General features: G+C 40.2%; 1 protein-coding gene across 3 annotated transcripts in view; it reads left to right on the forward strand.

The window, feature by feature from the left end:
- Positions 1–6,446, forward strand: part of NALCN (sodium leak channel, non-selective) — a 318,920-nt gene extending 312,474 nt beyond the window's left edge. For 2 of the 3 annotated variants that reach the window (XM_066380606.1, XM_066380604.1), the window contains 2 exons: positions 273–390; positions 3,294–4,606. In XM_066380606.1, the coding sequence (XP_066236703.1) occupies positions 273–390; positions 3,294–3,487 (312 nt within the window). In that variant the 3' untranslated portion in view covers positions 3,488–4,606. Of the gene's footprint in view, positions 1–272; positions 391–3,293; positions 4,607–6,385 lie in introns of those variants that run through there. The other variant, XM_066380605.1, reaches the window with a different exon arrangement.
- Positions 6,447–27,038: the final 20,592 nt, after the last annotated feature.

Genomic DNA, 27,038 nt, shown 5'->3' on the forward strand with positions numbered 1-27,038 from the left:
CACATATAAATGAAATTATATGGTGTTTGTCTGCCTCTGTCTGACTGATTTCATGTAGCATAATATCCTCTCGTCTCTCCGTACTGTTGCAAAAGATAAGATTTCATTCTTTTTTATGCCAGGTAGTATTTAATTGTGAGTATGAACCACCCATTCCTCTAATGACAAGCATGTTTTCTTCCTTTCTTCAAATAAAAGGAGGGTCCAGGGCAGTGCAGAAAGGAGAAGAGCACAGCATTACAAAAATAACTGCTTCCTCCTTCCCCATGCAGACAAGCAGCCAGCAGCAGCTTCTGAGTCCCACCCTGTCGGACAGAGGAGGGAGCCGGCAGGACGCAGCAGATGCCGGGAAACCCCAGAGGAAGTTCGGGCAGTGGCGTCTGCCCTCAGGTATGTACATCAAGGCCTTTCTTCATTGACTGGAGTATATTAAAGGTATCTACACATTCTGTGTTTGGGATCTTAGATTTCAAAATACAGGTCTGCATCTAAAGTTATTTATAGATATGAAAATCGTATCTCCTTATCAAAACTATATTACGCAGAATAACTTCTCTAAATAGAACTGCATTGGCCCTCATTTACAGCTATCATGGGTAAGAAGGCAGCACTTGTTAACAAAGTGAGATATCATAGCCAAGCTCCAAAAGAGAGAGAGAGAGAGATTACCAAGGGCTTCCTGTGTGCATTCAAGGCATTCTCAAAGACAGGCAACATTTATTTAATCTAAGAGGAAGTGAGCAAATACAATCATTTTTAGAGAATGTCACAGCTCTCGAAGAAACAACAACAGAACTTATATAGTGCTACATGATACGACATGGCAGATAATATGATATATGATATATTAGTGCTATACTGCTTCCTGTACGCCAGTCAATATTACAGGTGCACTGTGTGTGTTGCCTCACTTAATCCTCAGAATCCTGTTCTTCTCTACATTCAGTGAGAGAAGTTTTTTCTAGGGGAACAGGGGGTTTTGGAAAGCCAGGGCAATCCCATTAAGGGGACTCAGGAGTGGAGGGGGAGCAGTGCCCTGCACAGCCCCTTGTCCTTCCCTTGGGGTCTTCCTCTGTCACTAACTGGGTCCCCAGGAAAGTAAGAGTTTCCTAGCACTCTTTCATTGTGCCCCTTCTTCAGCCTGCTCCAAGTGAGAGGTTGGCTGATGTTGCAAACTCTTCCGCAGTGGTTGTCCTTCAAAGTGGAAGTCAGTATAACTTAGATTTTTGAGGCTAAAAGCTGTCCAGTAGATCTTCACACTAGAAAGGAAACTATTTTCATATCCAGGAGTTTATTATTTAGGGATCAGAGAGAACCCAGCTTCCACCTGGCAAAGCAAATCTGGGAGTGATGGGAAACAAGATTGAGTATGTAGTGGGTCAGGCCATGAAAGCCAACCCGTTTCACTCCACCCTGCAGGCTATTAAGAACCAATAAAGTTTTCTGAGCTACACCTGACATTTGGAATGAGTGCTCTAGGAAGAGTGACTTGGCAGCAGAAGAGAGAGTACATGTTCTACTGCTGAGCCTGAGGCAGGGTTAGGGGCCAGAGGATGATATAGTTGGGCATGCGCTGATGACATGGCCGGAGGTGGTGGCAGTGGTCCAGACGCTGAGGGACAAGTAGGAGAGAGGACCCAGGGAAATGCATGGTCCTTGGTGTTCACTTAAATGGATAAAAGAAAGGATGTTGTCAAGAGTATGTCCTGTGGCCTAAGCTTAGAGGTGGCCACAATGTCAGAAATAGACGTGCAGAAATAGAATTGAAGACATGCTGCGTTTGAAGAGGCAAAGGGCAAAATAAAAAAAAAGCATTTTAAGGGGCACCAGTAATGTACCAAGTGCTTTGCTATGCATTTTTTTCTTTTTACCTTTTTTCTCTTTCTCCCTATTATTTTACTTTTTATTTAAAAATGACATATTTAAAGTGTACCATGTGATGTTTTTATTAACATATCCAGTGTGGAAAGATGACTGCAGGCAGCAAGTACCCTTCAGTTCGCACAGTTACCATTTGTGTGTGTGTGGTGGGAACACATAGGAGCTGCTCTCAGCAAATGTCCAGTATACAGTACGGTATTGTTCACTAGGATCCCGGGAGATTTCCAGAACTCATTCATTTTGTTAAACTGTAACTCTGTACACTGTGACCACCTTCCCATCTCCCCTGTGGCCCCGCCCTGCTAACCATCATTGGACTTTCTCTGCTTATGTGAATTTTGACTTTTTTGGATCCCACATATAAGTGAGATCATATAGTATTTTTCTTTCTGTTTCTGACTTATTTTACTTAGCATAATGTCCTTTATATTCATATGTGTTGTTGCAACCATTCATCCACTGAGGATACTTAGGCTATTTCCACATCTTAACTATTGTGAACAACCCTGCAATAAACACGGGAGTGCTGATATCTCTGCAACGTACTTATTGTATTTCCTTCAAATATGTATACCCAGGAATAGGAATAATGGATCATAAGGTAGTTCTGCTGTGCATTTTCCTAGGTCATCTCATTGAATCTATTTTAATTCTCATGATAGTCCAATGTGGAGATCTGTGTTCTCTTCATTTTAACAATTGAGGAAATGGGTTTTGAGACACAAATTTGCCATTGGGTACCTCTGCAGGTCACTGAAATGGGATCCAAAACCATGATGGTGGAGTCCCAAAGCCATGAGTATGACAACAAAGTCTTCACATGCACTGCTTCAGTCAAATTCCTGGATTGGAAAGATGAGTGCCCTGGGAAAATTTTAAACATGCCCCCAAATTGTTTCTTTGTCACTGCTGCTATACTTCAATTTATTTTTACACACACACACACACACACACACACACACACACACACACACACAAAGTATTTCCCCACATCATTCTTTCCATATGTTCTGCATTCCTTCTTCTCTCCTCACTATTGGTTATAATGTCCTGCTTTTTCCTTTGTTTTTTTTTCTTTTTATGTATAAAACTAATAACTGACTCACACATATTTCTATGACACATATTTGCCCAAACTGGAACTTTTAGTGATTTTTTCTTTTAGTCTTTGTAATTATCTCAGAGTGCAAGAAGCAAGCAGCATTCTTTTTGAAATGGTATTACTAGTTGTCCCTGAACATAATTTTAAAGTCTATTATGAATATAAGAATCAAATGCTGAAAAGGTTTCCTATTCTGTGGCTTAAGATTTGTTCACCAAAAACATTAAATGGGGATATCATGGTTTTTCAAGAGTGACTTGCAATAGAGTAAAACACCACATTGCTCATAGGACTTTTGTTAATTCCACAGCACCAAAACCAATAAGCCACTCGGTGTCATCAGTGAACTTGCGGTTCGGAGGGCGGACAACAATGAAATCTGTAGTGTGCAAAATGAACCCCATGACTGACACAGCTTCCTGTGGTTCTGAAGTTAAGAAGTGGTGGACCCGGCAGCTGACTGTGGAGAGCGACGAAAGTGGAGATGACCTTCTAGATATTTAGGTGGAAATTAGTGCAGATGGCAATCTAAAGGTGAAAACTGTTTTCTTACATTTTCCTCCATTGTCCAGTCAGCGATCAATACATAATTGATACATAATTGAATTCCAATTTTTCGTGCATAAGAAGGCATAAAAACTGGTCTGTCAAAGCTGCATATGTGATGAGCTATTACCATGTGTTTGAGAAATTTTACATAATGGCAGTATTAGCAATATTAGAAACTATACCAACAGCAGACATAGATCACTCAAAAATTCCATATATTCTGTCTTTATAAACTAAGGTATATATTATATGTGTATTATTGTTATATCTGAAAGAGTGCTAAGCCCAAAGTGGCTAATATTTATGGTACAGGAGCTATAGCTTTGGTTCACATTTTCATTCTTCCACTAGAAATATTTCTCTTGGGAGAATTTATTATTTACAATTGATCTGAAAAGGTCAGCACTGAACTCATGCTAAAATGTTAGTAGTTTTACAAACTACAGATTCTGAATTTTAAAAAGTATATTCTTTTCTCATGTTATTTTTTAAAATAGACAAGATATTTAGAGATCAGAGCAAGTCACTCTAATGACATTATTGCCTGCTTCAAAGTGAATTGTGTGTACAGGTACCAGACAAAGAAATTGATCCAAGGAGCTTAATGATATAAAACAAACCTTACAGAAATTATTTGAGAGACATAGCTATGTAAAGGATTTAAATTTCCTTAAAAGTATTTTAATTGAGTTTAACAAAAAGATTAAAACAATTCAGCTCATAAAAAATATCTTGGCCCTGGTTGGTGGCTCAGTGGATAGAATGTCAGCCAGCGTATGGACGTCCTGGGTTCAATTCCTGGTCAGGGCACACAGGAGAAGTGACCATCTGCTTCTTCGCCTCTTCCCTCTCCCCCTTCTCGCACTCTTCCCCTCCAGCAGCCAGTGGCTGGATTGATTCAAGCCTGGCACCGGGGCACTGAGGATATCTCCATTGGAGCGCATCAGCCTCAGGCACTAAAAATAGCTCAGTACTCAAGCATCAGGCCATAGATGGGGTTGCCAGATGGATCCTGGTTGGGGCGCATGCAAGAGTCTGACTCACTATCTCCTCTCCTCTTACCTAATAAAAGAGGGGGAAAAATCTTTACATTTGTGATGCTATCATCAGCTTGATGCTATCATCCATTTTTTCATAAATCAGCAAAGGTATAGTGAGTTGATCTCATCACACCGTTGCTGTCTTTAATTCCAAATGACTCCCCTGCTACCAGAATCTCCTATGGAAATAATGGTACTCTGCAAAACTTGCTCTGAACTCACAGTTTAGGGATCCCACAACCAAATTGTGTTTGTGTTCTTTGGGAAAATTAAAATGCAAAGTGATTACAAATTATTCTTGGTCCACTTATGTTGAGTCAACCAAGCAGAAGTGTGTTTGGGCCTTTTACTACATTATTCTTTTATTATTATTATTATTATTATTATTATTATTTGTTTTGTATTTTTCTGAAGTGAGAAGCGGGGAGGCAGAGACAGACTCCCGCATGCACCCAGTCAGGATCCACCTGGCAAGCCCACTAGGGGGCAATGCTCTGCTCATCTGGGTCATTGCTCTCTTGCAACCAAAGCCATTCTAGTGCCTGAGATGGAGGCCATGGAGTCATCCTCAGTGCCCAGGCCAACTTTGCTCCAATAGAGACTTGGCTGCAGGAGGGGAAGAAAGAGATAGAAAGAAGAGGGGAAAGGGTAGAGAAGCAGATGGGTGCTTCTCCTGTGTGCCCTGGCCATGAATTGAACCTGGGACTTCCACATGCTGGGCCCATGCTCTACCACTGAGCTAATCAGCCAGGGCTTAACTACATTATTCTTGATTGAAGATTTGCTGTTTAGATTATTTCTTGTAATGGAGTGATTATTTCAGTATCCTTTGGACATTCACTCTACCCCAGCTGCTTTATGATTTATTTTTCTCTGTATAACATTCTTAAAATAACCAAATATCACATTCTTTCTGTATAACAATTGTAACATTGTGGTGACAATCTATTGTTTATATGATTAATTGTGATTATAAGATAATAAGAAATTAAAGTCAGTGCAGCTGAAAGGATTTTCTTTGGTTTTATGTTCATTTGGAGTTTACTTTTTGTACATAATAAAAAAAATAAATAGTGAATTTGTAAAAGAATTAACTCTGAGTTGACCATTTTAAATCTTTTTCTCATGTGTGGCGGGGAGGGAGACGTGGGTAAGGCCACTAGATTGCTAGCACTTTGCAAACTCTGTATTTGAATATTTCATCTATAATTAGTTGGCCAAAGTTGTTTCCCTGACACTCATTTCATCTCAGCTCCTTAGCCAGAATGTTCCTTTCACGTTTGTGCCCATAAGGCTGAGAGAATACCCTGTACCTTCAAAGCCCATAATAAAGCAGAAAGAGATCTTATATAGCCAGGGCATGGGTCTTTTCTGGTGCATGGAAACGAGATTTTTTTTTTTTGGCTCATTACACTTGAATAATACAGCTCCGTTCTCACAAAACTGCTGAGCCCTTCCTAAAACATCTGTAATTGATGTTCAGCAGAATATCACTGTTGTTCATTCTGCAGTGAAGCCACAGGCAGAATAACAATGCACTTAAAGCCATAGCACCCTACATTTTCAGTTAAGATAAACAGCCTTAACAATTCCTGTGGGACTCATCTCCACTATTTTCCTGAAGCCAGGAGAGCAGACAGCGTGCTGAGAAAAATTAAAAACTGCCCTCTCTCTTATTTTTACAGAAACATATAAACAGTTTGGTTATACAGATGGGAAAACTATAGCCATAATGTTCCCTGGTCCTTAGGGGGGCCAGACACTGATACTAAACTAAACTTGTCATCATGCTACCCACTGCCTTTAATTACAGGACGCTGTTGTTTCCAAGGGTACGAGAAAGCATAAGGGATAGAAGACTTGACACAGAACCCCCAAGGTGAACAGACCACACCTGCATTGCACATACGGCAATTCAAGGGGACTCAAAGGGAACAAGGATGGAGAGAATGGCCAGAGCAATGCTATTCACCATCTTCTCAGTGATGGCTCGAGAGCAGCACCCATCAGCGGTGACTGGCCACTGATGCCCTACCCACGAGGAATAGGACAAGGCATGTAAAAGAAAAACTGGATTTACAAAGCCTGAAGCAAAAGCTATGTCTATAGCCAGATGAATGATGTGTTTGCCTGTTTCTTTGTAAGAAGTGGTATACGGTATATAGGTGGTTTCCAATACATTGTTTAGCAGTGGCGCTCTTTTCAAGCAAAGTCTTTCAACAGATTCCAAAATATTAGCCAGGCATTCCTGACCAGGCAGTAGTGCAGTAGATAGAACTTTGGCCTGGGACACTGAAGACCCAGGTTCAAAACCCTGAAATTGCCAGCTTGAGCGCATGTTCATCTGGCTTGAGTGTAGGATCATAGACATGACCCTATCTATGGCAATGGTTCTCAAACTTTTTGAAGTCGGGGTGCATTTAAAATTCTACAAATAATTATAGGCACACTACATACGAATTTCTGAGAAATATGTTATAATAATTAAGTCAAATATTAAAATATATATATAAAGTCCAAGCGTGCTTTTTATGGTAATTAAATGAAATAAATATGACAAAATTAAATTTATTCTGACATTAAAAACATTTTTATATTTTTTGAGTTATGCTCTTTAGAATTTGTAAAAAGGAGGGATTAAAAAATTTAAAAAATGACAAAAAAGTTATCCTTTTATATACATAGATACATTCTTAGTAAGATTTAGTAAATTCTACAGGTCCTGGCATGAATGTGTTAAGTTTTTTCATTCTTGTGTTTATGAGAAACATGAGCCTGATGTGTCCTAGCGATTTCTTCAATGTTTGGGCATATATTTGAAAGGCAAACTCTCATTTCCTTGTCAATACATTGAAGAATTCTTCTCTTTTTACTCTTGTGTTGAGTGCAGAAAACCCCCACCATACATATCATCTTAACTTTACACCAAACAAAGGATAAAAGAAACTTGCCTCCAGTCTTTCTGGGAAGCTTGGGGGGGGGGGGGGGTAGTGTAAACCAGCACCACAGTTTAACAGCCTTTTGCAATCTAATTAGGCAAGTGAGGTGGGGGGTTGGGCAGACTGTCAGCTTACAGCCAATTCCCCACACCTCTGTTCCCCAAAAAATATAAACTCCAAAATCTCTTGGTTTTTTGGTCCACAACAGGAACATATTTCTCTGAAATACCATAAGGCACAACTGGAAATCTTCAAGGGCGCACCAGTGCACCCTGGCGCACACTTTGAGAACCACTGTGTTACAGTGTTGAGTCCAAAGTCTGCAAGCTTTGGAAACTCAGGCAAGATTCCTAAATTTGAGGCAGAATTTCCTCATTTTCTGTAAACCTGTTTTTGCTCTTAAGAACTACAACTCAATAAATAAGTCCCGCTCATATTATGGAGATTAATTGGCTTTACTCAAAGCCTCTTGATGCAACTGTTAATCACATCTAAAAAAATACCTTCACAACAACATCTAAACTTGTGTTTGAAGAAACAGCTGGGCACCATAGCCTGGTGAAGTCAACGTGTATAAATATAACCATCCCAGTGAGTATCATTTTATTACCTGTAATTGGTTAGTGCAACCTGAATTACAGCCTTATATCTGCCTACAGAATCTAACCAGTTGTCCTTTTCCCCCAAAATAACAAACAAAAAAATGGATTTTATTTTTTCAGCCTCTGGCATGATAAGGAAGAAAAGCAGATTGAGAAAGAGAGCAGAAACTGAATTAGTTTTTCATATGTTTATTTATTGCCAAGGTACTAGTCCTACTTCTCAAGCTGTGTCAACAGACTTGAGAGATACAGCACCTCCCACAGGTACAGTCTTGACCTCCTCTGTCTTACTTGGAGCATTAGGACAGTTGTCTTAGGAGATATCACTCCAGGTATAGCCCTCTCTCTCAGAGTCTGCATTTCATATTAGAAACATCACATAGGACCATACTGGGTGAAACACTGGAAGCTCAACCATAAAACACTCAACTGGGGAACACCAGGCTGGCCACAGGTAGATAATATCACAGGGAAAGCTTTCCCAATGAACTCAATTCCTTCCTCTCCTGCCAGAGGACATTCAGTGGTGGGCTCTCACAGGTACAGAGGAGAGAAAAGCCTCTTCCTCTTTAAGCCATGAGACAGGAAAGAGTCAGTGCTCTCTTGACACCCTTGGTGGGACTCACAATTAACTGAAATATCCCTCAGTGATTCATTGCAAGGAGCATGTTGGCCTTTTCTCGCCAATTGTCTCTTTCAGACCGTTGGGCAGGGCACCAACTTGCCCTGCTCCAGAAACCTGCCTTTGCCCCGTGCTTGCTGGCCATCACTGGCTGCAAAGAATGCCTCGTTTCTGTTCTACCAACTGATCTTCAGAGCCAAACCCATGTAGAATCTCAAATTGGGTATTCTTTCTGATCCACGACTCCTTTTTCAGGGCAATGAAAATGGGCCTCGCTTTAGACCAGGTCAACAAATGATAGGGAAATCTGTGAAGCCTTAATGAGCACAGCCTGAAGGTCCTGGCTGTGTTCTCACTTGTGACAGCTGCCTCACATTGATATATCACACCGCCAGCCCTGATTCTCTGATCCAGGGGTCCTCCAGCCCGGGCAGGGTCCCCACTCTTTATCAACAATTGCCTCGCACCCTGATCTAGCTGTTAATTAGATACTTTGTTTCTTGGTATGTGTATAAGCTTGAGCCATTTGCTTATTGATCACTTCATTCAGAATACATTGGGTTTTATGGGATCCAGCCACAAAAGCAGGGAATATTGCAGTTAGTTCACTGACAAGTTTTCTCCAGAGCAAAATGGAGAGTATCTATTCAGTGGAGACCTGTAGTCACACATATGAATCAAAAAGTTGCAGAAATATTGGCTTTAAAAGTCTTAGATTATCAACATTATAAAGCATTGTAATGATAAAGTTCAGAATTTCTTCCTGAAATCTTTCCACTATAGTTGGTATTGCGGAAAAGAAAACTGTCTGAAGGGAGCCAACAAGCTATACCACTACTGAGACCACCACCCAACTACCAAAGGGCTGAGCGCCCAGTTTGGAGGGAATCCTGAGGCTTGTTTCTCCAGTCCAGTCCTGTGTCTGAATTCTCCACGAGACCATAAAATCTTTAAGGGCAAGCCTGGCTTTGTCCACCCGTCTCTCCAGCGTCTCTGAACTGTATATCGTCAGCACCTGTGCGGTTCTCGGCACTGCTCCTCAAGCTGAATAGAATCAAATTGCTTTGGATTATTTTAACTAACCTCTATATAAGAATGTCTGATACCCCAAATAAAACATCAGCACTGAAAGGATTTCTTATTTTTTGCAGCCGCCTTTTCAGTTCCTTCTCTCCTTTTGCGGGACAAAGGTGACATGTTCCAGGTTAAGATAAAATACAGCGTAAACCAAGCAACAGAAATCTTCCCTGGAGTACCCAATGTCATTTGGGACTGCTCTTCAGTTCTTGTGAATGGGCTTCATTCCAGAGGCCCCAACAGGATGCAATGTTGCAAGAACACAGAGATCAAGCCAGGGGAAGCAAGACTGGAGTAGGCAGGGCCTGCAGTCAGGGCTGCAGCTCAACCACTCACCTCAGCAGGTGTGATACTCAGGAGACCACTTTTGTTTTGTTTTTGTTTTTTTGTTTGTTTTGTGACAGAGAGAGAGAGACAGAGAGGGGGACAGATAGGGACAGACAGGAAGGGAAAGAGAAGGATCAACTCTTTGTTGCAGCACCTTAGTTGTTCATTGACTTCTTTCTCATATGTGCCTTGACAAGGGGGCTATAGCAGAGCACATGATGCCTTGATCAAGCCAGCGACCTTTAGGCTTGAGCCAGTGACCATGGGGTTATTTCTATGATCTCACACTCAAACCAGTGACCCCGTGCTCAAACCGGATAAGCCCGCACTCAAGTTGGTGACCTCAGCGTTTCAGACCTGGATCCTCGGCATCTCAGTCTGATGCTCTATCCACTGACCACCACTTGGTCAGGTACAGGAGACTACTTTTGATCCTTAGTCTGTGATCTGTCAGATAAAAGCCAAACCCTGACTTAAGTAAGAAGGGAGTTTATTCAAAAAGACTATGGCTGATAAATAGAAAGAACAATTTGACTGCAAGATTATCTCAAACTTGGTGGCTAGGTGGTTGGGTGGATGGCACAGCAGTACAGTTGAAGTGAAAATGCCTGTCCCTGAGGTTAGCCAATTCTTTGGAAGGGACTTAAAGAGCAGTTGTTCCACATTTTAATGCTGGCTTAGGCTTTGGGTGGGTCAAAGTTCAGAGGGCTGGGCAAAGGAGAGCAGTCTGAGTAACATTTGATTAGATTAAGTTAGCAGGTATTTTGTGTCAATTGGTCAAACAATTCAGCTGATCAGTCCCTCCTGAGGCAAAGAATAGGAACTAGAAGGTCCATATCTGGCCCTGACACAGAGAAAGGATGAGGTCATTGGTGAGTCCTATCTAAGTCATGGACAAGGGTGCTTCATTGCAGTAAGCCATTTATCACAACACAAGAGGGTGGGGAATTTCTTGACCACCACTGTTTTCCAGGAGCACAGGGCCGATCTCCTCCAGATCATTTTACCTGTCAGGGCTTCTCTGTTCTCTTCTGTAAAATGAGATGAGAATGATACCTGCTTTACCTGTCTTTCATGGAGACTGTGAGAATCAGCCAAGATGTGTTTGTGAGAATATTTTACAGCCCAGAAAGCACATGTGAATAATGTCTGCTATTATTATCTCTGATAATGGCTATCCAGATCTATGTTCACAAAGGGTTATCAGAGATCACTCTTGCTGTCATTACATTTATAAAGTTTTCATTCTTCACAGCCAGAGCTAGTGAGGTGGCTGAATGGGAGGCAGTGGTGGGACATCCTGAAGGCCTCCAATACAGGAATGGCAAGATGGGGTGTCATTCCTCCTGTGAGCCCATCCCAGTCTGCAGAGAATTACAAAGATGCAGAATCTCACAAAAGGTACCATCTAATCCAAGGTGATAAAGCAAACACCTGCGAGCGCCTTTATATTCTCAGAGATGAGAGTTCTTAAATCACTTTCCTTCAAAGGTTTCCCATAGCTCCTGACAGAAATTCAGACCACTCTCTGGAGCTCCTATCTAGCAGCAGGTGTCACATCTGCGTTGCTGCAGGGAAGTGTGAATAATGCTTCCTTCTAGCCAGAAAAAGATGCCTGGGGAGCAAAGCTTTCTCAGAAACCCAAGGAAGAAAATCAATGCCCCGGGAAGAGAGAGAAGGGGAAAATCTATAAGAAAGGGAAATGAGTGATATGTAATGCAATTTGAAGATTTCCCCCTGCCCCCCTCCAAGCAATTGACTCAATAGAGAGTGAAATCTAAAAACATCTGGTTGAAAAGGTGAAGACTGGATGAGGAAGCACCAGCTGGTTCTCATATTGACTGGTCACTGGTTCATGGGTCACTGCAAGTATTCAGGAACATTTTTTGTTTGCTTTTGTTTTTTGTTTTGTCATTGCCTTTTTTCTGATTTATAACAGTATAACAGGCATAGATTCTCCAAAATGGAAAATCGAGTTCAGATTTGCACTCATTGCTATGTCAGTTTATTAATTATTCTCTCTGCTATAAATAAAACCCACATAAATATGACCATTTATGCATGGGACTTCATGAATGAATGCTGGAAACTGTATTTCAACAGGGTCTTAAGCACCAATTTACAACCTTCAGAAGCAATTTCATGAAATAAGCCAGTCAGAGAAAGACAAATACCATATGCTCTCACTTATATGTTGAATCTAATGAACACAATAAACTAATGAACAAAATAGAAACAGAGGCAGGATCACAGGAAACTGACTGACAGCTATCAGAGGGGAGAGGTATGGGGAGACTGAATGAAAGAAGGTGAAGAAATTAGTCAAAACACATATATACATAACTCACAGACACAGTCAGTAATGTGGTGATAGCCAGAGAGAAAGGGGGGTGGGGGGCCGGTGGATATAAGCAAAGGGGGGAAATAAGGACAGAAAGAGACATTGCTAGAGGCAGAGGGTGCATTATGGTGGTTTGTTGAGTTGTACACTTGAAACCTGTATGGTTTTGCAAACCAATGTCATCTAATAAATTCAATTTAAAAATATTCTAGAGAGAATATCTATTTGACATAGTATTTAAATAACTATGGTAAAAATACATATGGCTTTCCCTAAATGAGCAAGTCTAGAATATTAATTCTAGAATATTAACCCAGTGGTACTATATTATTGATGGAGGGAATTGTGTCTGAATTACCTTTGCCCACTACTAAGCATGGACACCTTCATTTTCAGATCATGATATCAGCAGTGTCACTTGTCACATTGACTACTGACCATTCTGGCCCACCTTCTATTCCTTGTCAACATCCATATTGTACTTATAACCGATTCCCCCTCAAATATATGGTTGAAAAAGATCAGTGCTCTCAGATCAATATAAAAAACACAAAATTGCTTAGTCCTTCAGCTCTTCCTTATATTCACCATGTTTTTCTGCCTTTGAGACCATAGTCAAATATGGAAATAATGGACAGATAGTACTTTCTGTCAATTATGCTAGAAATATTTTCTTAGGGAAAATTGTATTGGAAATGGCAAATTCTATGCTGACTGTTGTTACCAACATTTACTATTAAAATAACCAACCTCATGAAAAATAAAGGAAAAAAGCTCTTGGTTCCATGGTGGTAATGAAAGTTTCATGTCTGTAAACTGTTTGTGTTCATCATTTTACATCCCTTCAAATCAACTGAATATAGCAACATCAGAAGTCATTCAAGGGAATAATGTGATTTCCTGTTGATGTGTTTATTCATCAACTAGGAACCCTGGGGGTTAACCTTTCTCTTACATTCATTGATTCTCCAAGATGTGAAACCTTTTAATGAAATTAACCTGACCAAGTCCTAATTCTTTTTGTTTAAATCATAGACTGACTGCATCTCAGATTGTAACAGATCTTGCACTTATAAATAATGACAAGGAAACAAGCCCAAGATATATTGAATTGGTAGCTTTTTAAAATTTGAACAAAAGATTGACCATTCTTTAAACGTAAAATAATTTCTGCACTGGCAGCGTAAGGATAGTTCCTCACTAGATACAACTTTTGCCCCAAGAATAGAGAGAAAAAAGATTAATTATTTGGGGTCTCAGGTGAGAGATATTCTACATGCCAGCATCCCAGTCGGCCATCCTGGAAAAACCCTAACCAGTGGCCATTATTCTGACCTCTAAAAGAATTTTAACTTTTTAACTGTAGGTACATTCTTTCATGCCACATTGATTGCTTTGCATTAAAAACAAGGGAATGCTTGGAACGATATTCATTGGCAGCAGGAAGTTTCTATGATCACTCTTTAAGTTTTTCTGTGGATGGTTAATTCCATAATCACAAAGGTGAGATATATTCACACCATTTGCCAAAATCATGTCATTTCTCAAAAATAATTACTTGATTGACTTGCAATTTATATAAAAAGTTTTCACTTCATAAATTGGTTGTTTTTTAAATTGTGTTTAAAAATTTACTATCTTCATTAAGAGCAATCATTTTTAAGATTTTAATGGAGTATTTCTCTGCATTTGGGCAAAATTCACCTCTAAATTAACATAACAGATGGGCCCACTTTTCTGCACAGGGTCCACTGTAGCACTTAGACATTTGCATTCACTCTGTGGTTACTCTGCTAGTTTTTTTTTTTTTCTATCCCAGTAAATCTGCTCCCCAATTAGATAATCAATGATTTAAATAAAAAATTAGGGAATCAGCCCTGGCCGGTTGGCTCAGGGGTAGAGCGTCGGCCTAGCGTGCGGAGGACCCGGGTTCGATTCCCGGCCAGGGCACACAGGAGAAGCGCCCATTTGCTTCTCCACCGCTCTGCTGCGCTTTCCTCTCTGTCTCTCTCTTCCCCTCCCGCAGCCAAGGCTCCATTGGAGCAAAGATGGCCCGGGCGCTGGGGATGGCTCTGTGGCCTCTGCCTCAGGCGCTAGAGTGGCTCTGGTCACAACATGGCGATGCCAGGATGGGCAGAGCATCGCCCCCTGGTGGGCAGAGCGTCGCCCCATGGTGGGCGTGCCGGGTGGATTCCGGGTGGATCCCGGTCGGGCGCATGCGGGAGTCTGTCTGACTATCTCTCCCTGTTTCCAGCTTCAGAAAAATGAAAAGAAAAAAAAAATTAGGGAATCATGGTGATGTAAAGAAAAGAATATAGAATCTGGAATCAGGAGAGCTGTTCTTCAGTCCTTAATTTGCTGTTTTCTGCCTATAGCAACTTGAACAAGTAAACATTTTTAACCCCCAGTCTCATCATCCATAGAAATGAGTAACAGTACCCTGTAAAGAATTTCTTATAAAGCCAAACAATACAATAAATGGAAAATATTGTTGATAACTATAAAGTTCTCTATACCACATTTGTTTTCACCAATGAGAGACAAGTTAGAAAATAGTATTATTATGAACTTTGGGGTCAGACAAACCTGGATTCAAAATCTGATTCTAAGACTTACTTGTAAGTTGTGTGGTGTGGGCATAGGGTTGGGCAGAATTCTTAAATGGCACCAAGATCTTCAGCCCTAATTCCTAGGACTATAACTGTGATAGGCTATAATATACATGGCAAGAGGGATTTTGGAGATGTTGTTAAGGTTACCAATCAGTTGAGTTGGTAAATAGGAAGATTCTGCAGGTAACCTTACTCTAACCTTATGAGCTCTTTAACAGCACAGAGTTTTCCCGAGCTGGTAGCATAGGTAAGAGCCTTAATAATGTGAAGCTATTGCTTACAGAGAACTATCACCAGCAATGGGGTCCTTACTGCTGTCTGACTTGAATAATCCAGCTCTTCCCAGATTGACTCTCTTAGCCTCAGTTTCCCAGAGCTGACTGCAAGAACTTTACAGGGAGGGAGAGCCAAGGAACCAGAGGGGAACAAGCAAAGTAAAGAAGGGTGAATCAACATAAAAATGTGTTTATAGAGTTGGCGGTGGCCACCAACCTATTGCTCAGTTCTGCAGGACTTCTGTTCAAGGAGAAAAAAAGAGAAATCATTTAGCATTGACTGCAGCCCCCTTCTAATCACTGGATGCCCCGTGGGGGTGAAGGTGAAGATCACTCCTGTACAGTGAACAGCTGAGCCAATGCTGAGCTGGTCCTCCCGACTCCTCCATGTGCCCAGGACAACGGAGAAGTTCAAGACACAAAACAAGAGCCGTGTGCAGGGGCCTGCGGCGAGTGCTGTCAGGCTGCACCTGCTGGGAAGTGGCTGGAACTGGTGAGTAACAGATTGCCCCACAGTAGCCAAAATAAAACAGTAGGCCTGCAGGAGCCAAAGTGGCACTCAAGTGATGACCAAGGTGTTTTCCAACTCTATCGTTCCCCACGAGCCAACTACTAGGTGAAAGCAACTAAAGAAAGCTTCTTCCCCAGGTGAGACACCTAAGGAGTCCTTGGGAATGAGTCCAGAGGGAGCTGGAGAAAGCATTCCAAAACTCCTCACCTGGTCCTAGCTACTCGGGAATCGTGAGCTTCTCAGCAGCCCTGCCCACTGCTGGCTCCCTCCTCGAGGCTGTCGCTGTTCTCTGGACCACCCAGCGCTCTTCTCATTCTTGAGTTTCCTCTCCCGTCTCTGGCTTCTACTGCACTGTCTGTTTGGCTCCTTTTCTGAGCCTGAAATGTTGATATTCCACACACCTATTTCCTAGGTTCTTTTTACTTCTCATGCCAAATGTTCTCCCAGGGGAAACTTATATGTGTGTTCATGCCTTAACTACCAACCTATGAATGAACAACGCTGAACCGTATGTCCCCATTTGTCAGCTAGACCATCAAGTGCCTGCTAATTACCTCCATTTCTATATCAGCAGTGTAGGGAAGCCATAACAGTATGGATGTGCAAGCATTAGCCTGAAATGTCATCAAGAAAACCTCCCAGCCAGTAACTCGTCCCCTCATTAAAATAGCCCCTAGAAGAAGAAAGAACAGAAGTGTCTTATATTGAATAGTCACTTGGCATTTTCAGCAAATTGTGACCAGGCCATCTCTATCACTGATGTAAGCCACAGCCTCCCCCCGCCCCTTGAGAATCTGCACCGTGAAATGTCGTAAGGGTGATAGCAAAAGAGATCTTTGGTGAAACATGGAATTTTGCTTTATGCGGGCATGAGCTAATAGAGTTGTGTTGGCCTCCTATCATCTCAGCCTGTTGAGAAATGGGCAGAAAGGTGTGTGTGAAAGTGGAATGCATTTGTGCTTTTAATAACTAGAAAAAGTTTTGAAGATGAGAAAAACTGTTTGGGGGAGAGGTAAAAGAAATTGGGAAGGCCTGACCAGGTGGTGGTGCAGTGGATAGAGCGTCAGACTGGGATGCAGAAGACCCAGGTTTGAGACCCCGAGGTCACCAGCTTGAGCACGGGCTCATTTGGTTTGAGCAAAGCTCTCCAGCTTGGGCTCAAGGTTGCTGGCTCAAGCAAGGGGTTACTTGGTCTTCTGAAGGCCCACAGTCAAGGCACATATGAGAAAGCAATCAATGAACAACTAAGGTGTCGCAACGAAAAACTAATAATTGATGCTTCTCATCTCTCTCTCCATTCCTGTCTGTCTGTCCCTGTCTATCCCTCTCTCTGACTCTGACTCTCTATCTCAAAAAATAAATAAATAAATAATAATTAAAAAAAAAAAAGAAATTGGGAAGGAGAGAGAGATCAAACAATTTGAATTGCTATCTAATCTGACACAGGAAATAAAGAGATAGTAAACAAAAAATGAATAAGAGGGAAAGCCTCTATAACTTTATTTTGAAAAAGAAGATACATGTGTTTTATGGATGAATTGTGTCCCCAAAAGTCATATTTTGAGGCCCAGCCCCAAGTACCTCAGAAAGTGACTATATTTAGAGACAGGTTCTTTAAAGAGGTCATCAAAGTCAAAGGAGGTCAAGAAGGTGGGTCCTAATCCAATGTGACTGGTATTATTATAAAAAGAGAATAGGACACAAACATGCACACAGGGAAAATCATGGGAATACACAGAGAAGAGACATTCATCTACAAGCCAAGGAGAGAGGCCTCAGAAAAAAAACAGCCTTGCTAACACATTGATTTTGGACTTTCAGCCTCCAGAACTGTGAGAAAACAAATTTCTGTTGTTTAAACCACCCAGTCAGTGGTACATTGTTATAGTAGCCCAAGCAAACTAGTATTATACTTTATCTTAGGGCTCTTCAAAATCAGAGATGACCTTATTTGAGAAGACATTTCTTTTCCAATTTGTTCATAACAGAAAGGATTTATTTCTCTGTTGAAGTGTTGGCTGAATGAAGTCCCCAGAAAATCTAATACTGAAAAATTTCAAGTAAGACTTTTCATCTTAGCCTATTACTCCACAACTTCAGGCGAGCTGTTGGGAACTCCTGTCTCCTATGCAGCCCTGGGAGTGAGACCTTCTCCCCTAGTAACAGCGGGGCAAGCTGAGAGTCTGCTGCCCTCCTGGGAACTTCCCTGGGTACAGCTGGGACTTATTATGTCCTTTACTTAAATAGCATTTATTGCCATCTACTTCAATAATCTGAAAGCCTAACTCTCAGTGGAATAGATTAGAAAGGCAATGTGGAAAATGTAAAAACTAATTATACTGCAAGAAACACTCCCCCTTCTTTTCCCCTTTTGACTTATCTCATTAAATTGGGCAGTTTATACACAGAATCTTCCAATTTTTGAAGTTAATTATAAGTGCCTGAAGGTATTGGAGCACTGGACATTTACAAGACTGCACAACCAGATAAAACCAGAAGAACTGTTGACCTCCCAACATGGCAACTTAATGTCCCAATTATCTTCCTTAGGCAAGCTCTGGTTCTAAGTATTACATCTTGTAATCTTTGCCATTTTTCCACAGGGCTAATGCAATCAATGCCTTGATCTTTTGTTTTCTCTCTACTGCCCATGAAAACAAGGGTGAGTGGGGGTGATCTAGATCAGTCGTCCCCAACCCCCGGGGCCGTGGACCGGTACTGGTCCATGGGCCATTTGGTACCGGTCCGCAGAGAAAGAATAAATAACTTACATTATTTCCATTTTATTTATATTTAAGTCTGAACAATGTTTTATTTTTTAAAAAAGGACTAGATTCCCTTTGTTACATCTGTCTAAAACGCTTGTCTCGGTCACGTGATACATTTATCCGTCCCACCCTAAAGGCTGGTCCATGAAAATATTTTCTGACATTAAACCGGTCTGTGGCCTAAAAAAGGTTGGGGACCACTGATCCAGATGCTTGTTAAGTGAGACATTACTCAGTTAGAAGGGAAACTTGCAAGACATTACCCAGCTAGCAGCAGTGAAGGGAAATAGGAAGATTTGAGTGCTCCATGCCCCAGACACTGGGAAGGAATTAATGAACAGTTCTGAATTTAGACCCTTCAGGCAGCATCTCTGAGTGGAGTGACTATGGCTGACTCACAGGAAGTCCAGTGTGTTATTTCAGGTGACATTGATTGATAGACAATGGGCTCTAATAAAACATAATGTAATGGCAGCTGATGAGAGCCAGGGAGCAAGTCAGACAGACCCGCACCCTGTTGGGGTGGGAGTAGGATCCAGCTACAACCAAGTGTGGCTGACTTCTAATTCTGTGCTCTTTGGAGGAACTCCCATCTCAGCTCACACCCTCTGACCTTCAAAAGGCTTCTTAGAAATCTTCAACTGAAGTCGTGAAAGTACCTTTCTGTTAACATAATCCTGAGCTGTCTAGTCGGGTTCCTCAGTTCTTCTATGTTCAAATAGTTCTTGACCCCCTACAATCAAGGAAAATATTTAAGGTCTGTTAAACCCCTCTATGTGGCACTCTAGCTCCTGGCTACTCACCCAGGCCCATCATCCACCTTCTTCCCACCTTTCCTGGTGATGCATTTTGGTTTTGAACTTATTTTGCCAATATGGTTTAAATTTACATCCTAATCTTTTGTCTCACAGTATAGACTGAATTGTGCACCTCCTTCCCTGAATTCATATGTTGAAGTCCTAATACCTAGTACCTCAAAATGTGACTTTATTTCAAAATGTCATCATTAAAGAGATAATTAAATGAGGTTATTGAGGTGGGCCCTAATCCAGCAAGATTTGTATTCTTATAAAAAGAGCAGATTAAGACAAAGATACATTCAGAAGGAAGACCATATAAAGACACAGGGAGAAGGCAGTCATCTATAAGCCAAAGAGAGAGGCGCTGGCTGGTTTGCTCAGTGGAAGATCGTCAACCTAGTGTGTGGTGTTCCAGGTTTGATTCCCAGTCAGGGCACACAGGAGAAGACCCATCTGATTCTCTACCCCTCCCCCTTTGTTTCTCTCTCTCTCTTTCTTCCCCTCCTGTGGCCATGGCTTGACTGGAGCAAGTTGTCCCCAGGCACTGAGGATGGCTCCATGACCTCTGCCTCAGGTTCTAAGAAGAGCTCGGTTGCCGGTTGCCGGTGGATCCTGGTTAGGGCACATGCAGGAGTCTGTCTCTCTGCTTTCCCTTCCTCTCACTGAATGAGAAAAAACAAAACAAAACAAAACAACCCCCCCCCCAAAAAAAAACCCTTCTGACATCTTGATTTTAAAGTTCTAGCCTCCAGGACTGTGAGAAAGTAAAATTCTGTTGTTTAAGTGCCTAGCCTTTGTTACAGCGACCCCAGCAAGCTAATATACCTTGATACCTTTCAAATACATAATTTGTCATCTCTGGGACCAGGGTTGATATTCAAAATATTTAAAGCTCTACAGCAGGGCATATGGAAGCATGACAAAAACATAGAGTAAGTAAAGGCCTAATTGCGGGGGGATATTTGAAATGGATTTTAAAGGATACCCAGGAGTCCTCAGGTAGATGGAGCGTCAGAAGAGCCATTAGATACAAACAAAATGCTATCAGAGTTGAGAAAAGAGAGAAAATATTTCTAGCTCAAGGGCTCAGAGGGAAAATAAATCTTCACAGAGAAAAAAATCTTCAGGAGTAGAAAAAAAGGTACAGGGGAAGAAAAGGCTAAGAAATGAGCAAAAGAAAAAGAGTACATTCAGGGAATTGCTCAATTGCTTGTCAAGAACTGGCACCTTTGAATCAAGCAAGTGACTCCCCCTATTTCCCTTCCAGAACTATTTGCACTCACCGATATGCTTTGCTGAGAAGGTGTGCCCAGTTCTTGTGGTTTGATCAAACCTCTATTATGAGGTCCCCAGTTACCTTAATTGATGGCTCTTTTTCCGGGCCTATGCACCACACAATGGGTCTAGGTTGTCTGGCGAGACAGATCGCAAGGCACACCGACACCTGCAGGAGCTGTGGTCTGAGGCAGAGGATGCCTCCACACTGGGATTCCCGGCCTCTCCCACTCCAAGACCAGGCACCACATACCCACAGCCACAGACCATCCCCTCTTCCTGAATATATACCCTCATTAAGTAGTAAATAATTCTCACTGAAGTTCTATGTAAGCTTCCTCTCATCCCTTGACATATAGAAGCCACGAAGATAACCATCTTTAATGTTTTTGAAACATGTATTTACATTTATTATCCTTAATAAAAAGCAACAATTTATCAATTGTCTTGTTCTCTGATATGATTCATTAGCCTAAGTATTTTAAATGCTAGGAGACAAACAGCATCCCAACAAATCTCACTATAGTAAACAAATGAAATGCATGACCATCGTTTTATATAATATTCATATGTGAAAAGATAGCTACATCTCTTAGAAATGCATAATTTAATTCACTGTTCTAATAACACAATGGGGAATTTAAATGTACACAATAGTAATTCTAAATTCAATAATAATAATAAAACCTGAATACATTCTCTTGACCTAATAAGCAAAATTGAATTTAAAATGTTTTTGCACCTGGCCAGGCGGTGGTGCAGTGGATAGAGCGTTGGACTGGGATGCAGAGGACCCAGGTTTGAGACCCCGAGGTCACGAGCTTGAGCACAGGCTCATCTGGTTTGAGCAGAGTTCACCAGCTTGGACCCAAGGTCGTTGGCTCAAGCAAGGAGTTACTCGGTCTGCTGTAGCCCCACGGTCAAGGCACATATGAGAAAGCAATCAATGAACAACTAAAGTGTCACAATGAAAAACTAATGATTGATGTGTCTCATCTCTCTCTGTTCCTGTCTGTCTGTCCTTATCTATCCCTCTCTCTGACTCTATCTCTGTCTCTGTAAATTAAAAAAAAAATTCATTATAAATTTAAAAAAATGTTTTTGCCTTTTTCTACTAGTTTGTTTTCCTTCACTTCCTACAATAGGGTATAAAGAATGATACATTTTTTGATTCTGCATGAAGCTTGGAAATAGAGTATTAATCTTAGATTATTGTAAAAGATAGCATATAATATAAAGGAGCATATTACAGGAAAGGAATGAGACTCTACATGGTTAAGAATCCTGACTATCTGTGGAATGGCATGCTTTCAGAAACACTATGATAAACTGAATAGTCAGGTTATTTTTCAAGAGAAAAGTTCTATGTTCTTTCCCAGCCACAAGGGGAATAATGCAAATATTCCCCCTAATAGCCTCCACTTATAATCAACCAACTAGTCTTAGCTATGTATTAGATTTTATTTTAGTTTTGTTTGTTTTTATTGTGATAAGGGTTCTTGAGTATCATCCTACAAATTCTCAACTCACATTTTCACAGTTGTGATCAATCCACTGTTATTAGGCAAGCAAGCTATGCTAAGTACTGGGTCAACTGGATAGTCATGTGGCAGAAGACATTATATTGACAACCACATCACACCATAAGCAAAAATCAATTCCTATTAAATTATAGATCCAAATGTGAAAGGTAAAATTTTGAAGTTCTAGAAGATATCATAAAAGAATATATTTTTGATGGTGGGGTTGCCAAGGTTTCTTGAATAGGTACTTCCACCACTAACCTTGAAGAAAAATAATGATAACTTTGACTGCATTAAAATTAGGAACTTCTATATATTAAATATCAACATTAAATAAAAAGATAAGATACAAGTGTGAGAATGTATTTGCAATACATGTTACTGGCAAAACACTTAAGTCCTTACTATTTAAAGTATTCTTACAAAGAAAGATAAATAATAGCAAATTGCACAAAAGACTTAAATAGACACTTCACAAAAGGGGATATAGAAATTAGCAATAAATAGGGAAAGATTCTCAAGACACTTCACAAAAGGGGATATAGAAATTAGCAATAAATAGGGAAAGATTCTCAACCTCTTTAGTCAGCAAAACAATGAATATTAAAAGAACAATGAGGTAATACTACACTCTTTTTAGAATGAATAAATATTTTAAAAGACTAAGAATAGCAAATCGCAAGAATATAGAGTAATTGGAACATCCATTTTGTGCTGGTGAGGTCTATGAAACCTCAGGGAAAAGTTGAAGGTGTATATACTCTAGGACCCAGCATTCCACATATTTCTCTTGTGTGTACCCAACAGAAATGTGTCCATATGTGCAACAAAAGACTCAGTTATCAATATTAGAATAAAATTTTAAATTGTAGTGTGTTCATACATTATACACAGCAATGAGAGCATGCTGCATTTAACTACCTTGATGATATCCAAGACAAAAGTAGATGTATACACAAAATTACATAATATATTATTTCATTTGTATCAAGTGCAAAAACAAGCAAAATTATCTTTAGTGTTAGATATCAGGATAATGGTTACCTTTGGGAAAAATAATAACTAAAAAGAAGCATGAGGCTTCTGGTTGCTAGTTCTCTACCTCTTTACATAAGTTGTGGACACAGACGTGTTCATTTTATGAAAATTCACCAAACTGTGCTCCTATAGCATGGGTACTTTTCTATAGCTATACTATACTTCGATTAAAAAATTATTTTAAAAATGCTTGCAACTGTGTTTTCATATGCAAAACAAAAAAGGTTGATTCTAGCAACTGCAGACTAATGATATTCTAATTAGTCAAAGAGAAGTGGAAATCACTTCTATATTATAAATGGCTTTAATCAAATTTATTTTCTGATAGACCCTCTATATGTTCCTGTAGCCCAGGAATTTTCAACTGGTGTGCTACAAGAAATTTTAAAACATGCAATACCTGACAATTTAGTCAGGGACACTGACATCCTTTCCCTTAGATTGTCAAATAAAACAAAATAACAACAGCTAACACAGCAATAGTTGTTCAGAGTAAATGCCTTGTCTTGAACCATAAATATATAGGTCATGTAATAGAGTTGCAGCTTATTGGTCACGTCACATAATAAGGTTGTGTTTGATTGGTTAATTCTTGGTCTCAGAGATCCTTATATATAAGTATAGGCATCTGATTTTTTTAAAAGTCACTTTGGAGCAAAAAGGGTAGGTAATTCCTTTTAATTTTTTTTATTTTTTTATTTTTGGTAAATCAATCAAAGTTGTACCTATTTTGGAGAGTGGGTCAGATCATCAAAAAATATTTTTTAGTGTACCACAGAATTTTAGTAGTTAGCTTATGTGTGCCATGAAATGAAAAACATTAGCCTGACCTGTGGTGGCCTAGTAGATAAACATTGGCCTGGAATGCAGAGGTTGCTTGTTCAAAACCCTGGGCTTGCCTGGTCAAGGTACATACAGGAAGCAACTACTATGGATTGATGATCCTGCTTCTCCCCCTCTTTTCATCTCTTTCTCTCTCTCTCCTCTAAAAAAATCAATAAAAAAAGAGAAAAACATTAAAAATTGCTGCCGTGGACAACTCTATTTTGAGCAGTATTACAAAACTGAAAACTTGTCTGTTTTAAGAAAACCAACTAAATTATTATAGTTTAATTTATACAAATGGTAAAATTCACTCTCAACTCCTATAATATCTTACTTAACTCTACAGAAGTTAACACTAGGAGTAACTCAGACCTCCTGAGGTGTCTGCAGAGCAGAGAAAGTGAAGGTACAACCTGCTTTTTTGCCTGTCACATTTGTTTCATTGCAAACTGAAGTCTGACATAGTTACTTTGAATATCTGCTATATTTTTCTCTACATGTCTTTCTTCCTATTATTTGCAGGATAAAGGTTGGTTGTCTTAGGCTGGAGATAAGAGGGAACCATAATCTCACTCTTTTCTTTCTTACAAAAGAAAATACAAATAACTAATAGAAAATTAGACTAAAGACTTACATAGACTTCAGAAAAGACAAGGGGCATAATGGCTGGAATGTTCAGCTGTTCCTAGGAGGTGAGCATGAGAAAAAGAGGTGCACTCAGGAAGAGTGGGCCCCAGCAAGAGGTTAGGCCAAGACGTATGAAAGAAATGGCACGTAGAAATATGGTGGATGGATTTCAGAATCAGTGACATACAATGTTGAGTATTGAGTATTGTTTTTTATTCTCCTTTTCCATTTTAATTTCTTTACATTATCCTTAAGTCTCCGCTAAGGATGTAGTGCTGAGAAAGCTGCTGTGATTAGAGAGAACCAGGAGCAGCAGTGACAGGAGCCGAACTAGTTGGATGATGGTTGCTAGTAGAATGCAAGCTCGTCCTTAGGACCTTCAGAGCAGCATAGTAAGGGCGGGGATCTCCCAATCATGTGAGACAGAAGCTCATATTTGACTGTCACATAGTAAATGGAAGAGGTTGGAAACACTAGATCTTCATATATAAAGAATCTTGCACATAGCAGATACCAAAAACAGCTAGCTCTTATTCTGATCATCTGGTTCATGACAAGAATGTCATGAAAGCCTACACAATGCTGTTCAAACTAGAATGTTCTACAGAATCGTATGCAAACCCTATCTGAAAACAGCTTGAACTAAAGACAACTTGCAATATAGAAGTTGTGATATCATAACCAAGAAAAGTCACAGATTAACAAATAAGACATTTGTGCAAAAATAATAACTTTTCAGAAAAGTATGGAAGATTTTGTCAACAAGGAAAATGTGGGTGGTTAGGATTTACCTACAAAATGTCAGGGTTGTGGAAAATTGCATGCCACCATAGAGATGCACTTCGACTTTCTCTTTCTTGCTAGTTAGTCCTCCTTTAATTGGGAGGTACAGGTGTCAAATGACACATCTGATACCTTTTGCAATGTATAACTTGAGAATTAGACTTTATGACATGATATTTTGACATATACTTGAAAATTAAAGAAAATTATTTCAATCTTCATAAAACTTGTCCGAATATATCTTATGAGAGGCTCCCTACAATCAGATTGTTTCTATAATAAGAATAATTTTTCTTCCAACACCCTAAGACTCATTCATGCTATCAGCTCATAAATGTTTAGAAACCAAGCTTTTACTTGCTTGCAATCATATAACCTTTGGCTTGGCTGACAACAAACTTTTGACTACATATACTTACAAGAAAACAAGAAAGATGGCCTCATTTTTTCTAAAATTTTATTATGGTGCTAACCTTTTAACAAGAAATGCCACATGCATTTTAACTCTTGTCCCTGTTACTAATGGCAAAGATTGTGGGAAAAAGAGCACCTTTAACCATGCAATAACTTCAGTCCTTTAGGATCATGATAACTCTACTTTTTACTCAAACCAATGTCATTTTATTTATCAGTTCATTCCAAGAAATACTCCTTTCTATCACTATCAGAGAATTGGAGAGTCTTGGAAGACTTTAAGTTATAAAGTCTTATAAGGATCTCACTTCCAGTATCTTCCTGTGTATCTTTTCCTAAACTTTCCCTTATTGGATTGATCAACAAGAATTGCATTATCACCTGACCTATGGTGGCGCAGTGGATAAAGCGTCGACCTGGAAAGCGGAGGTCACTGGTTCGAGGCCCTGGGCTTGCCTAGTCAAGGCACATACCACAAGCAACCAATGAACAGCTAAGAGTGAAGCAATAACTTTGTATTCCTCCACAGCTCCACTCTATGTAAATCAATAAATAAAATATTTTTTAAAAAGGAATTACATTATCAATTTCTGAGCCTGGATTCACATACCAGGGGATAAAAGAATAAAGGGGTTTTGCCTGACTGGTGGTAGTGCTGTGGATAAAATGTCGACCTGGACGCTGAGGTCCCAGGTTCGAAACCCTGAGGTTGCCAGCTTGAACATGGGCTCACCGGCTTGAGCACAGGATCACCAACATGATCCCAAAGTCACTGGCTTGAGCCCGAAGTTCACTGTCTTGAGCCCAAAGTCACTGGTTTGAGCAAGAGGTCACTGGCTCAGCTTGAGACCCCAGTCAAGGCACATGTGAGAAGCAATCAATGTACAACTAAATGGACGAAACTACAAGATGATGCTTCTCATCTTTCTCCTGCCTTTCTCTCTGTCTCAAAAAAATAAAAGAATAAAGAGGTTTTCCCTGGCCAGATACCTCAGTTGGTTGAAACATCATCCTGATATGCAAAGGTGCGGGTTTGATCCCTGATCAGGGCAAATACAGGAACAAATTGATGTTTCTGTCTCACTCTCTCTTTCCCTTTTTATCACT

Source organism: Saccopteryx leptura, chromosome 4 (assembly GCF_036850995.1).
Source record: "Saccopteryx leptura isolate mSacLep1 chromosome 4, mSacLep1_pri_phased_curated, whole genome shotgun sequence".
NCBI lineage: Eukaryota > Metazoa > Chordata > Mammalia > Chiroptera > Emballonuridae > Saccopteryx > Saccopteryx leptura.